Genomic DNA, 16,164 nt, shown 5'->3' with positions numbered 1-16,164 from the left:
GAACTTTACATCGGAATCCGGGGATGTACTGTATGGTGATTAACATAATATAATTTAAAAAAAAAAAAAAAAGAAATGGGCAGAGGACCTGAATAAACATTTTTCCAAAGACAACAAAAGGCCAACAGAAATATGAAAAGATGTACAACATCACTAACCATCAGGGAAATAACAAATCAAAACCCCAATGAGATATCATCTCATACTTGTCAGAGTGGCTAGTATCAAAAAAACAAGAAGTAACAAATGTTGGTAAGGATGTGGAGAAAAGGGAATCCTCATGCACTGTTAGTGGGAATGTAAATTGATGCAACCACTATGGAAAACAACATGGAGACTCCTCAAAAAAATGAAAAATAGAAATACCATATGATTCACTACTGGGTATTTACCCAAGGAAAACAAAAACACCAATTCAAAAAGATACATGCACCCCCTATATTTACTGCAGCATTATTTACAATAGTCAAAATATGCCCATCAATAGATAAAGGGATAAAGATGTGGCGGAATATTATTCAGCCATAAAAAAGAATGGATTCTTAGCATTTGCAACAACATGGATGGACCTACAGGGTATTATGCTAAGTGAATAAGTCATACAAATACCACAGGATTTCACTTATGTGTGGAATCTAAAAAGTAAATGAAAAAATAAACAAACACCAGAAACAGACCCATAAATACAGAGAACAAGCTGGTGGTTGCCAGGGGGAGGGAGGTACAAATGGGTGAAGGTGAATGGGAGGTACAGGCTTCCAGTTATGGAATGAATAAGTCACACGATGAAAGGTGCAGCATAGGAAATATAGACAATGTTACTGTAATAGCGTTGTATGGTGACAGATGGCAGCTACACTTGTGATGAGCACAGCATAATGTATAGAGTTGCCTTATCACTATGCTATACACCTGAAACTAATATAACATTGTGTGTCAACTATACTTCAAGAAAAAAGGGAGAAAAGAAAACTGCAGAGAAATGCTATCAAATATAACCAACATTACTGTCGAAAACATGTTAATATTTACATTCCCATATATAGGGTGGACTTTATCCTCTTGAGTACCACTACTTAGAAAAAGTGATGGAGGGGGATCAGCTCCTTTCCTACTTCTCCTCTACCTTAACTACTTCTATTACTGTCTATAAATACAGTGTACCCAGAAGACTGCCAGCATTTTTAAGTTTTTCATTTGGCCCCAGATCTAGAGACAACTGGTCTACCTGCTGGCTGTATTCACTTAGCTACTGGGAATCTGACACTTAGAGCACAAAGGTCTATTGCTAGGCAGACTGCCTTAGGCAAGTGGCTTGGAGATGGACTGGCCAAGGCATCACCACCTATAGGCACAACTCAGGCTACTGGATGGGGCCCTGAAGAAAAGAACAATTCAATACATTCTTAGATAAAACAGGGCTACATTTTATAATAAATTTTAGTCACAATATAGTGATCTTCTATATAAATTCACTTTAAATGGAGTTTGTATTTTTTCTTCAAATTTTTTAAGTTTATTAAATTTTAGTCTAAATCAGGGGTTGGCAAACTTTTCCTATAAAAAGCCAGAGAGTTAACAGTTTGCAGTCCACATAGTCTGTCACAACTATTCAGTTCTGTCCTTGTAACACCAAAGCAGCCATAGAACATTTGGAAATGAATGGACATGGCTATGTTCCAATAAAACTTTATTTATAAAACAGGCAGAGGTCAAATTTGGCCCTCAGACAGTAGTTTGCCTTGTTAATCCTCAGTCTAAATCATCTTAGCAAATGTAAAATTTGAAAATTCCAAATTAAAAAGAAGGGAAGAAAAAAAACTAGGTCCATCTTACTTTAAACAAAAGCCTCAAATTCAAGTAGTAGTGTCAAAAAAGATCCTTCTAAGCTAGGAGCTGGCACAAATTGGAATAACTTCAGAACAATCTAATAAGAGCTATCTAAATGAAAATAAATTTCTCTTAAAGTCAGCTTTGGTGAAGATTAAATGAAAAACTATTACTGGGGCATTTCTGCATGTAAAAGAGAAACAAAATAAATTTGACTATTCATCATAATATGAGCTGAGTCATAAATACAGAGCAGTGCACCTGTGAAAGAAAGGTATATATACTAACGAGTATCAGCCATAGTCTAGCTCTCCCCATCTTTAGGCAGTTATCTCCCCAGCCCCCAAAAGCAATAGGGAAATATAATTCTTTTTACAACAGAGTTACTGATTCCTAATACCCCAAAAGTTTTCAAAATTAACTTCTTCAGGTTAGACTGAAGCAACTATTTATTTTTGCTGGTGCTTAAGTCCAACACAAGAGACTTACTCTCTCTTGAAAGCTCAAAGTGATTACGGCAAACAGAAAAGACACATGTGACTTTTAATTTGAAAACATTACTGGATCCTAAAGGAGGAAATATGTCCATTGCATCCCTATAGTGAGGTATGATGCCAAGCAAGTAAACACTCATGTCTTTACAACTTCAGATAATTCTAGGTGACAACTGTTAAATTAAAACATAACTGGTATACTTTGACTTGTTCTTGTACTCATGTGAACTGCCACTGAAATCCAATAGTCTGTGACGCTATACGACATAAACAAAAGACTGGCAACAAGAAAATCCCTGATAGAATAACAACTCAAATAGGACAAATCCAAATCCTGTGAGATTCTATCTCCTTTATAACGAAGTTTCAATTCAACAAACAGGCATTAAGTGATGTGCAATGAACCAAAAACTAGGCAGGATGCTAAACAATGAAACAATGTGAATGAGCTTTTGGGAAGGCTGCATTCCTTCCCAGGTGAGATTTAATCCAATGATGACAACAGAGTATGATACTATGAGATCAGAAGTATGTGTACCCTCATAAATAAATACAAAAAACATCTCAAAAGCGACTTAATAGGCAACTCACAGAAGAATACAAAAGAAGTCAACAGATCAAACCATTGTTTACCTTTCAGATCTGTGTATATCAAAAGGTTAACAATACCCATCGTTGGTTGGAGGTGTGGGGAAATGGCCGCTCAGTTATGCTATTAGTGGGTTTCATTTGTGTAGAACTATATGAAAAGATGGTTGTTTAAAACCCTCCAAAACTGCATATCCTTTGACTTGGAAATTGCACTGATTTCAGTGAGTGAATAGACTGTTCCACTAACGAAAAGAAAAATATATAATAAATAAATTCCACTTTAGGAAAATGGTAACTTTAGTTTGATAAATTTCAGAGAGAAATAACTAGTAGGCAGTTGGATATATAATAACTAGCATTTACTAGGATATATGCCAGTCTTCCATACATTATTTCATTTAATCCTCCCAAAACTCAAAACTCAAAGGGAGATGTACCCAGCAGCAGGAGTGGGACTAAAATACAGCTCTTAACCCAAAATTCTTAATCAATAGCCTCCTCGGCCTCTGAGGGTTTGGCACCTGACAGAAAGACCCTAGGGACAAATACAGATTTGCAAGTTTCTCTCTCTCACACGTTTATTAGCAGAAATTTGTTAGTACCTAATGTTATACCTAAGGATATAAAGATAGAGTGACATTTCCTATCCTTAGAGAAGCATGACAGACAGATATGAAAACAAAAAACTATAATATAGTGTGACAGTGCCAACAGAAAGAGTCAAGAGGAATAATACCAACCCCAAAAGAAGGAGAGAGTAGTCAATTCTGCATTGGAGGAAAAGTCATCGAGGAAGGTTCTAAGAAAGGAAGACAATGCTTGTCCAGGATTTTGAAGGTCAAATTAAAAAAAAAAAAAATCTCCCAAGTGGACTGGGCAAAACAGGAACAGAGGGCCACTCCAGAAAAGGGACTGGCATATAGAAAAGCACCAAGGCCCAAAACAGCATGGGCAGTTCAAAAAGATGCATGCAGGTCACCATAGTGATTAACGGACAGTACCCATCAACCATTCCAAACTCCTCCCCCACCCCTCTCTTTCTCGTGATGCTGAACAACAGGACAGAAAAGATATAAAGTTTTCTGCTCTCTTGAGTCTCAGAAGATCTACTCCTCTAACCTCCCCTCCCAACAGAGAACTGGAAAAAGACAGGACAGCCTACCTTGCTCATCAGAAGGAACAGTGACATAGTGCCCACTCTATCAAAAACACTCCCCAACAGCATTGCTATCAACCGCCTTACCCAGCCTTTTATTGTCTTGGTGGCATTTATTAGTATCAGCAATTACACTGTCTAGTCATTCTTTCTTTGTTCATCGCCTGTCTCCCTCATTAGAATATAAACTCCAAGAGGCCATGGGCCTTGTCTGCTTTACTTGCCACTGTATTTTCAACAGTGCCTGGCACAAGGAAGACACTCTGCAAGTATCTACTGAATGAATGTATATTGCTACTGAATGAATGTATGGATATTACCTTATCCAACATGTAGCAGATTTTAAAAATTAAAACAAATGAAGATAATATTTCACTTGTATAAGATACTCAATACTTTAATATTTAATAGTATTTCCATGCCCCCCAAAACTGTCTAATGCTCTAAATAGCATCCCTAAGCCCCCAATTCTTTTTTCACTACAGAAAATGTTCAAAACAAAATGTCTCCAAAATTAACACATAAAGAGTTTAACTCTGCTCTGTTCCCACCCAAAGAGAAGAGCTAGCAAATATGGATAAAGTGTTATACCAATTACAAATGGAGGTTTTGTTTCAATGAAAGATTTAAGGAAAAATGGAAGGAACCTACTCCATGCTTCAGGAAAGAAAACCAAGTCCTGCTAATAAAACAAAAATATCCAAAGTAAAAAGAAAAAAGTGACCAGTGTTATTAGAAAACATATAACACATGATAAATGTAAGAAGGTCACCAATTTTTAGGCATTTGTATCACTGATGATAGCTTACTCAGAAAGACAGGCCTTGCCCAAACTGCATGTTACATAAAACGTCTAACAAGGTAATATCTTCTGCAATCTGTTTATCCAATTGGCCGTTTCACTTTAGGGTTCTTCTGGGCTACCTACCACTCTTTTCAGAATCACAGATTTCTGGCTCCTGGTATCACAGATAGAATGGTCTTTTTCCAGCTTATAGACGGAACCAGTACCACAAGCTGAGCAATGCCATTAGTAACCTGATTAAAGGTTTTGTTACTGGGGCGCCTGGGTGGCACAGTGGTTAAGCGTCTGCCTTCGGCTCCATGATCCCGGCGTTACGGGATCGAGTCCCACATCAGGCTCCTCCGCGATGAGCCCGCTTCTTCCTCTCCCACTCCCCCTGCTTGTGTTCCCTCTCTCGCTGGCTGTCTCTATCTCTGTTTACAGTGATAGTCAAAAGAAAGCAAATGACGGATAATACACCATATGCCACATGCCAGTGCTCAATCTAAAGCATTTCATCAAATTGACGTAAAATTTAAAAAAACGGAAAGTATAAAAAATTGATACGTAAAGCAAAAAATCACCTCTACAGCAACAAAATTTTCCTTTAACAGCAGAAAAAGAATTTCATGTATTAACTCAATGGAAGATTAAGAGATACTCAAAAATTACTTGAAATGTAGAAACTTAAAAGAGAAAAAAACAAAACTGCACAAAAGTAGGAAAATTTCAGAAGTATCTGTCTTTCAAACAATGATCTACTGTCGTGTCGACACTGCTCAACTCTTATAATAGTATCTTGTCCTGCTCCACATTTAAAAGTTGAGAAGGATATAAAAGTCACTGAGAACTTAAAACCAGAAAAATTACTCAACAGTTAGAAAAAATAGATGTAAGAGTTAAAAAAAAAAAAAACCCTATTAGAAAAAATACAGGATGAATCAGCAAGCTTAAGATGTAATACTTGTACTGAGGAAAAAGAAGAGTAAATCTGAAGGAGGTGAGGGTTATGTTAATTAGTAAGAAGATTTTCTCAAATGGGCATTGTGAAAGAGCACAGTGAAACACTGGAGAAGACGCAGAATTTACTTCTCTAAGTCTTAGGAGCAGGAACGGCTTATGCGTTCAGGCAGACAGATCACTGAGGAGGCAATGAACTCTCAGGGTCACATATTTCCCTGGGATATCATGCTCCATCTCCCACAGCCCTGTACCCCATTATCTGGCATTTTAAGCACCGTACTCTCCAGGCCTAGAAAAATCCAACCACAAATGTGACTAAGGAGCATCAAAATGGCACATTTTTAATGGACTCCTCCCAAACTTGCCATAACATATCTCTTTACTGAGCTCATCTTTCCAGCCTAGAAATTTAATGTGGTAGTGTCCACAGTCAGAGAAGCCACAGAGCACGTTATTGCAGGAGGAAGCTCTTGCACCGCAGTCTGACAACACGACGCAAGTGGGAAGAGTATTCAGACAATGAGAAAGCTGATTCAAGTGGTTTAAATGAATACAGGGTTGACATTATTAGAGCATTCCACAGGAATAATGCTCACTTCTTTCTGGGTGCACAATATGTACCTCCAATAAGTGCTAATGATTTTTACACAGGCTTTTAGAGAAGGTAGGTATTTTCCGCACAGATATAGCATAGTTTGGCACGTCTTGCTAACTCTAAAAAACATACAAAATTCACAGTATTTTTTAGGAGTTCAGTTGAAGCAATAACCCTCCCTTAGTAACTTGCTGTGCTGTTTTAACAAGGCCTATACTGGGAAAGTGCCTGTATTGAAAAATCTGCCCAACTAACATAATCCTGTCTGCTTCAGATTACATACAACTTCTTTTCTCAGTGGAGGAGTTAACTGATAAGCCTACATAAACAGAAAATGCAGGAAAAATAAGTAAATGTCAACAACCCATCCCTTATTGCCACAGTATGAAACCGTTTTTCAGCTCGAGGGTCCCTTTTCCTTTCCTGGACGAATGTCTCCTCTATACCTGATCCGCAGTGAAGAGGGGCTCTTCGTTAACGCAGGAGACGATGATTGAATGCATATCCAGTTGTTCTCTCAGCTCCTCATCGTCTGATGTATCAAAGAGCAAACTGTCACTTACCTAAAAGCAAAATAACCCACTGTTAAAAGCAGGACATTCTGATCACAACAAAGTCACAGTGTGTGGGTAAAGAAGGGCCTTCCCTGGAAAGGGAGACATGATTACGATCACTCCGTGCCAGGCAGTGTGTGAAGTGCTTTACATATTCACCTCACACACAAACGGCGGGAATGGAAAATAAATATGAAATGGCTGAGCTGCCGCATGCGTCCCCTAATGCCCAATACCAACACACACTTGGCTGCTTTCCCCTGGGGAAGAGTGTTACGTATAGTATTTGTTAGGAAGTCATAGGGAATTATAGGAGACAGGGGAGGGAGGTAATGGGTGGGTTAGCAGCAAATGGTATTTAGTTAACATCTAAGATTGGTGTATGTTAAAATTCCACAGATAACATAAAGTTGATTACTTCCAAACTAACTTCTAATATTCAGGGTAAAAGATTTGGAATCTACTCCCTAGCACTGTCCATAAGAGTCATACTTTGCCTTACAGACGAACAGCTCTTCTTCCAAAAATAAAATCTCTGTAGGTTCCAAGAACATCTTTCAACCTAACTGTGCTGGAGGTTTCCATTTGCCTCACTGCCATTTTCCACCCTGCTCTGGGCCTCAGGAGGCTGAACTTTATGGACTAAGTCAAAGGACGCCCTTGACTTCTGGCTTCCAGTTGGGTTAAAAAACACTGGCACACATTAGCAGGAGACTGGAAGGTGGGAAGGTGAGAGCTGGACATTCATTCTGCTGTCTCCTTCCCAGTCAGACTACCAAAAAGCAGCAGATCCTGTCAAGCAGCCCTCTTCCCCCACAGCTACTCTCTCTAGGTTCTGGTAACTTCTTCCTCTCCTTACCCTTCATGCCAGGGGGTGCTAGTATTGCTTGCTGCTGCCAGCCCTGGGTTATCACACCATGCCTACCTAGCTGGTTTACCTTAACCTGCCCACACCGATCATCATGACCAAGAATTTGTACTAGTCCTAATTGTAAAGCCTTATTTGGAAAATGCAGCAGATGAAAATGGACAAGTGATCATCCACCTACCATGACAGGACTATTCAGAGGATGCACAGAACTAAAATTAGAGCCCCCGTCTTCAGAAAGGAGTACCTCTCACAGAGTTCCTGAAGAATAAATGGGCAGCAAGGAGCTCGGTAAGAAGCAACCATGCATTTCTCTGAGATAGTACATAATCTAAAGAATAATATTTTACCTGAAAAAATTATTTTATTTGCCAGTACAGAGGATATACATGAAATTGAAGACAGAATTGAGGGGATGTAGGTCCCTACTGCCTCCCTAGTTCTTCACACAGGAGCATCCAAAGTGTAATGGCAAATACAACCCACCAAGTCAGAAACTTGCCGTGAAGAAGGGCAAGGAACCGCTGGCGTGCTGCTTTCAGAACATCAGGCTGGGAGAGGAGCCACATCAGGACTCTGAGACCTGTCCTACCACATACTGCAAGTCCAAGTTGTAACTCAGTGATGATACACGTCCTCAGTTTAGTCTTCACTGTGCCATCGGCCTAGCAAAGACCTGCACATGGCCTTCAGCATATCGTTGTGGACTTTCAGAACACTGTGTGAAAAAAAAGAATCTAAAAGCTTCCAGAGAGAAAAAACCATCACATTAAAAGGATCAAGAATCAAAATGTCTTTCGAACTCTCAACAGCAACAAAAGTAGTAAGGGGAAAAAAAAGTCAATGTTATTTCCATGCTGACTAATATAACATAATAAAAAATTAAAATTAAAAAATAAATAAATAAACAAATAAATTTCAGCCTAGAATCCTATCTCCAACTAAACTAACAATTAGTTGGGAGCTTAGAATAAACAAATTTACAGGCATTCAAGTTCTCGAAGTATTTCACCTCACACACCCTTTTCTCAGAAAGTTACTGCAGAATACACTCCATTAAAACCAGGAGGAAAACCAGAAAGGAAGCAGACCTGGGATCTAATACAAGAAAGAAGTGGGGGAATTCTTGTAATGATGGTGAAGTACAGATTCCCAGAATGATCACCTGGAGAGTAAACAGCTCAGATGACAACTGTCACTGCATGAGGCATCAAGAAAAGCATGACAGAAACAGAGGCAGAGACACTGACAGATTCTCTGGTGTATGTCACTTGCTAAAATGAGTTTTACAGCTCCGTTAAGGCTGAATTTATGAACTACTGATAGCTTAAATGAACCACAAAAAGGCAATGATAATTATCCTAAGAAAAAAAACAAAAAAATTACTAGAGGAAATGTACTCACGATGTACCGAAATGGGCAAACTGTAAACATTTAAACAGTCAATATAAATGATGAAGATTAATTTAATCAAGTATTTTTATATAATGATATTGGGAAGACAAGGGAAGGGAAAGTTTTCATGAGGGTTATGGTGTTGAGGGTTGGAGGGAGGACCGACAGAGACCTAACCCCTCATCCTCTGCGTAGAAAGTAAATGGATAAAGTCTAAAGTTGAAAAAAAAAAAAATTTAAGTAAAATGATGAGAGCATGTCAGAAGAAACAGTTCAAGGAGTTGAAAGTGGCTGTGTCTGGTAAGTGGAAAGCAAGGATGGGGTAGGGAGGGCAGAGGCTGCTTTTTCATTTTAAGTCCTATACTAGTTCTAGTACTTTTTAAACCAATGCAGTTACCCTCTTAATAAGGACTGTGAAAGATCAAGAGCTTAGGGTCTTGGTGAGAGAGAATGTTTGACTTCAAGACTATAGAAGTTGAGATGAAAAGTGCCACAGTCTAGTTATAAGGGTGTATGGATGATGGGGAGCAGACCCAGCAATTATCTTCGCAGATCCTTAAATTTCAACACTTCCCAAAATCAATCTTCGTTATAATTGGAGGACCATAGATTTATTTTTTCCCTTACAGACAAATCAAAGTTTTCATTTTAAAATGACTCCTAAGGAAGATATTATCTTTTTCCTGCCTCTGCTCTTGAAGATAAAAAGGTGCATAAAACAAAGTCCCTGTCCTTGAAAAAAAATGGTCATGGGAGGAGGAAGGAGTCGGCACAAGAGATGTTCTAATGGCAGTATGATTTAGAAGCCTTCTACCATATAAGCATATTCAAAAATGGCACTGGATTTAGAATAGTTTTTATAGCTATTGCCAAAACACATGAGTGATACCAGTAAACCATTAGAATAAATTTCCATAACAACAGAAATAATGACCCCAGATCATCTTTCCAGGGACTGAGCCAAGTCCATTTCCCACAGAGATGGCGTATGTTAAGGGCTGGAATCCCTTTCAGCTTTGAAAACTAACCTTGGCTGTCATGGGTATCATTATTCACTCTCCCATTTCAGTATCAGTATGTCTTCTCTTTGCCAAGCATTCCCATCACTCCTTCCCGTGCCAGTTTAGATACAGAGCTGGTGGTTCTATTGCCCTGTACGAAACTGAAGCTGCTTCAAATGGAAAAAATGTGCCCATGTAAGAATCTGGAACGTACTAGTTGCCTTACTGTAGAAAGACTCATCAAATTTAGAAGTGTGCCATCTTGAACTTCAATGAAAGAAAAATTAAAAGCTGAAATGTGGCAAATGGTGGTTTTCCTGAATGTTTTTCTCATCCTAATGCAAAGAAATGTCTTCTCCCTCCGTCAAGAAAAAAATTTCCTATAGATCCTGTTTCACAAAGGGAATAATCTAAAGGATGCTTCCAAAGGCAAATTCAACATAATTCAGTTATGGAAAGAATAGAGCACACAGTAGGCAATACTAAATAAAGGACCTCAGGTTTAAAAAAATGTAACAATATGCTATTTAATAGAATGAAAAGGTTGCTTCTTACATAATTCCTTGTTCTTCAGGAACTTAATGTGCGTTACTCCTTCCTGAGGAAGAGAGTTCTAATTTCAGTTCTTATTCATCACCTGGATAGTTGTGTCACGAAAGGTAGATGACAGGTGGATGGTCACTTGTCCATTTTAATCTGCTGAGTTTTCCAGATAAGGCTTTTATAATTAAGATCAGTTACTAATATTAAACTCCAAGTCACTACTAATCACTACCCTTGGCTATAGCATTACTCTGGCATTGAAAACAACAATCAGAAGGTGGAAAAAGGGAGCGACTTCCCAAGATGCAATCTAAGAACAATACAAGATGTATTTTAGTCAATGAAACTAAATTACAGTGTCCCATTCATGCTGCTAATGCACTTCAATCTGAAGCCATGAAAGGACCTCTTCTAAGCTATTTTTTAATATGTCAAACAAACAAAATACGCACTGATGGGCTATCACAGATTTAGCACTATGTTAAATAATGTAGAAATTACCTATTTTTTTTAAAAAAAGAACTTTCCGTCATGTTCTCGAACCTTATGGTCTCATTGATGAGATTATTCATTCATTCACTCAACAGACACTTGTCCTAGTACTCACTATGTGCCATGCACAGTGGTAGTTACTGAAAAGACTAAACAGATTTGCTACCGGCAAATCAAAATCTAATGACAAACCCCAAAACATATGATTAATAAGAGAACAAAGTAATGGTCTGAGACATGGACAAAGTGCTGTGGGGACCAGTACCCAGGAGACAACAAGGCTAAATTCTGTGGGACAGATAAGTCCTTGAAGATTTTCACACCCCCACCAGTGTAACCGATTCCCACAGAGAGCACTGCATTTTCCTTCCACACAGGGATTGAGGCCATGGCTAAATGGCCATCTGTCAGAGAGGCTGTAGATGGGGAATCCCCCCAAGTGAGAGGTTGGATTAAGTGTCCTTTAAAGTCGCTTCCAACTCTAAAATTGTATAATTCCGTGTGATCAGCAAAGGCTAAAACAGTAATAGAGAGCTTCAGAGAGGAAGGGAAAGTTGAACCAAGCCCAAAATGATAGCCAGGGTCTAAATAAACAGAAGACAGATCATAAGGTATGTCGTTTTATTCCTCTTCCCGAAATGTATGCCAGGTCAGTCAGCAGAATAGCTTAGTGGGGTTGAGAACTGGAACATACAGTAAGATTTCTCTATCTACTGGAGTACTGGGAAATGCAGGCAGAACTCTATATTTTACTAGAAAATAATAGGCAGCAGGCTGTCCTGAGTCATATATTTGAGAAAATCGTTTTCATAAAACATTAATAGTACTATTTAAGATACAGCCCCACTGCATTATACTCTCAATTACACAGATAGACTTAATGAAACACAGAGCATGCCAAAAGGTCTGGCACGGGTTTACACTGTTACATGGTAAAAAACTTAAACAGCCCCTGAAACTTACATAACTTGGCTGTTTCTCCTCACCTTTAGATAAACGTAGCACTGTGCTTTTCCACTTAAAACAATGACCCTCCCTCACCTACTCCCCCCGAGCTGTCCCACCACTTGTGTTCACATTTCTTACCCAAGACACCTTCACTTTACAATCCCAAGAAATCCCCAGCAGCCTCAAACAGGTAGCCAAGAACTCTAAAGTCTTTCAAGGGTTCTCGAATACTCACAGGAACACACAGGCATCAGAAAACATATCATGTCCCACGAGTCCTTAAATTCATCAGAAAGCTAACTCGATGTTGCATTTCCAGTACCCTCAATATATTACCCAGTTTTCTCAGCACACCGAAATGGTGCTAGTTAAGCTCAGATAAAAAGGCTGATCACTGGTGTTCGTATCCAGGTGAGGAAGATTTGGCTAAACATACAAAAGTGAGTGTGTGCTTGGGAAGAACTGGAGGAAAGTGCGAGCCAAGCTGGCAGTAGTGGAGCCAAGATGGCAACAGAGGGCCACATCAATAGCTATAAACTTGGAAATAAAAGGCAATCCAATGAATTTGTGTTAAATAGAAAGACTATTTTTGAGTTCTATTATCAGAATCAGTTATTCAGAAACTACTCGCTCAATTCCTAACTTACCCCTTTTTCTGAGAGGTTCAGTGTAAGCAAATGCAAAGTCCTGGTATGGGATGACTTCCAGTCTACAGGCATTACGTTTCCATAATTGTCTGTCAGGGCATTCCAAATCCTTAAAAAGAAGAAAACTACAATCAATGAAAGTTAACATCCCATACGTCTTTTGTTAAACAAATACCAAAACTATAGCGAAAGAAAAAACAAAAAATGTCAAAGCAAAACCACGGAAGGCCTCCTGTTTTCCAGAAGAACACCAACAAAGAAGAGCCCCCTAAAGAACACTAAATGACAGATCATTGAGCTGCCAAGAAGTGCTGAGGAAGATGCAGTGGTAGAAAACTCTCTCACAAAGTCAACAGCTCGCATTTCCACAATACTAGGTGCCAGGCACTGACCTAAGCAATTTACATAGATCAACTCATTTAATCCTCAACAACAATATTATGAAGAGCCATCATTATCCCCATTTCATAGAGGAGGAAACTCAAATACAAGGAGCTTCTGTAGTATTTCCAGAACCACACGGGTAGTATGTATGCTGGGTTTGCACTTATTTATTGATCATTTCATAGGGTGAATAATCTTTTCTCTAACCCAAAATGTGTTATCCTTCCTGAAGAAGGGATTCAGTCTCGATGTGAGACTGGGGTTTAATATCTATTTTGTAATATAATATGCTAAGGACTGAGATAAAATGAAGGAGGAAAGAAAGGGGAGTTCACAGTAAAACGCACAAGGTTATAGCCAATGCAATCACCCTTCCTTACTGTCAAACAATTTCAGGGAAGCAACAGAGTAAAATGAAAGGGTGCTTGACTAAAATTCAGGAAACACAGACTCTCGTTTCCTTTCTTCTTCAAACAATGAGTCTTTGGCCATGTTCCTTAACCTCTCTAGGTAAAAGCCGCCCTTCTATAATATGAGAGGCTTGAGTAACAGCTCTATTACTTCCAGCTCTATTACTCATAAGCATTATTTCAAATGAGCTGTTTTAGGAAAGTCCCAAGCCACACTGGATAAGGACAGCAAACTCCAACTTCATGACCAAAATTCAGATTTAGTACCAAAGTAATAACAGCATAATAAAACATGACATTATATTAAAAAATGACTTCAGAGATATGAGATGAAATTTAATTGGGGTGACTTAAACACTGCATATATAAGCTACTTAATGGGCAGAGATACACAGACATCATAAGAGAAAAAAACTAAAATATATGGCAGATATCTAACCATGCATAAGCCCTTAAATAACTGAGTGGGTTTGTTTTTTTTCCAAATGTGTAAGCCACTAAGAGACAAAAACAAGACCACTGGAGGCATAAAAATAAGAATGCAAGCTTAAAAATAAAGAAGCAATATACTTGATTTAATGAATTTGGGATTTGGTGCTAAAGAGAAGAAGCAATGGGACCATAACTGCCAAAAACATAAAATCCCAAAATGATGTTTGGCTTTGGAATGCACATTAGCCTCAATGAAAATGTGAACCCAAAAAGCTCTAGGAAACTGGCTCGTTTACCCAGCACATGTCCCATATGCATAGTTCATTCCTATTCTCTGTTAGAATCACACAACCTTCTTCAATGCCAAATACTCCAATTGGAGGCAACATCTCTGGATTGCTAAACTTGCGGAATTTCTGATCCCAACCTTCCTGGGTAAAAGACTTTCAGATACTGAATAACTGACTATATACCTAACCCTGGTTAGGAACTCAAGTAGGATATCCTAGTAGGTGAAGACAGTCCAGGGTTTTAGGGACTGCTTACTTGCTTCTTCTTAAATGAGGATGGACGAAGAAGACAAGTGGAGTGGAATACATCACCCAGTAGGACAGACTGTGGGTGAATTTGATCTTCCAAGAAAGTGAAGGACAGTCCTCTATCTCCACCAAGGTCAGAGTAATTATAGTTTGAAGGACACAGGGCTGACTTAAGTGAAAGATTTCTAGAATTCTCCAGTCAAGACACGAATTGCTTTTACGTTTATCATAAAGTATTACAAGTAATCATAAACAACCAGCAGGAAAGCTTTTTTCCAGGAGGTCAAAGTCCTGTGATATTGAATCTTATGTGCTATACTTCAAAAGTGAAACCATAGCAGATAAGTGCAATCCATATTTAACCAAAACTAAAAGTGGGGCTCAGAGAAGTTAGAAGTTAAATAAAATGCCCTAAGCCAACGCACTATCTGAGTGAAAGAATTCTCAGCTCTCTACTGAGAGGAGCAGGGATGGACTCTATAAGCAATGGAGAGATGTATACAACAGAGAAGGAACAGGGAGCGGTGACCAGCCCCGGCCCCTGAAAACAGAGAAAGAGATTTGTTATGCATTCCCAAATCAAGAATCATGCATTACTACCAACGTATCATCTACTAAAAACCATTATCAAGGGGCGCCTGGGTGGCGCAGTCGTTAAGCATCTGCCTTCGGCTTAGGGAGTGATCCTGGCGTTCTGGGATCAGGCCCCACATCGGGCCCCACATCGGGCTTCTCCGCTAGGAGCCTGCTTCATCCTCTCCCACTCCCCCTGCTTGTGTTCCCTCTCTCACTGGCAGTCTCTGTCAAATAAATAAATAAATAAATAACATTATCAAGAGTAACAAAATACTGTTTTCCATCAACCTAGGATTTAAGTAAAGACTAAAACTACTTTCTAGACAGTACAGGCGAAGCAAAAACAGGGAACCTTAACATCTGTGTACAAACCACAAACCTGTTCTGAGAAGTTACTCTTGCCAAACCCAAATGCCTCACAACTATCATTTTTTAATCCAGAAATGTCCTGAGTCTCAATGATTCAGAGTATATAAATCTACATATATATAAAATTATCTTCTCTAGGAATAGACTTTCAAAAATGTCATCTTTGGCTACTGGCTGCATACATGTGTATACAAAATCCAGTCATAAATTCTTCCCTCCACACTGGGCAGAACACTGTAGACGGGTGCCAGTGAGACAATATGGTCCCCAACATAGCTAGGTCCCAACCACTGCTAAGCCATGTTTACAGGCCCTCATTCCCAAATCCCTCTTCTCAAGCTTCCTACCTTATTCACAGAGGAAAGGAGACCATAAGGCTGGAAGGCCCTTTCTATGCCTGTGGATCCATGTTCACAGTTTTTATTCCACTCTTTGCACTCTCAGCTTCTCTGCAGCTCCTTTCCCCAGTATGCTGTTCCCTCACTTTCACCACTCCTTTTACTATCTTTTGGGGGTGACACCCTGGTACCTAATTACAACCCTTATTTAGCCAAATTATAACTGGGGATAGTCAAATAAAGTGCCCCCCCCCC

The 16,164-nt window shown here is 39.1% G+C and overlaps 1 protein-coding gene across 1 annotated transcript in view; it reads right to left on the bottom strand.

Moving 5' to 3' along the window:
- FEZ2 (fasciculation and elongation protein zeta 2) overlaps positions 1-16,164 on the bottom strand; it is a 49,589-nt gene that overhangs the window by 14,600 nt on the left and 18,825 nt on the right. Inside the window, exons 2-3 of the mRNA XM_034657292.1 lie at positions 12,862-13,001; positions 6,857-6,976 (exon numbers count right to left, since the gene is read on the bottom strand). Coding sequence (XP_034513183.1) covers positions 6,857-6,976; positions 12,862-13,001 — 260 coding nt within the window. The remainder of the gene's footprint in view (positions 1-6,856; positions 6,977-12,861; positions 13,002-16,164) is intronic.

This window comes from Ailuropoda melanoleuca, chromosome 4, assembly GCF_002007445.2.
Source record: "Ailuropoda melanoleuca isolate Jingjing chromosome 4, ASM200744v2, whole genome shotgun sequence".
Taxonomy (NCBI): domain Eukaryota; kingdom Metazoa; phylum Chordata; class Mammalia; order Carnivora; family Ursidae; genus Ailuropoda; species Ailuropoda melanoleuca.
This window is presented reverse-complemented; position numbering and strand designations above follow the sequence as displayed.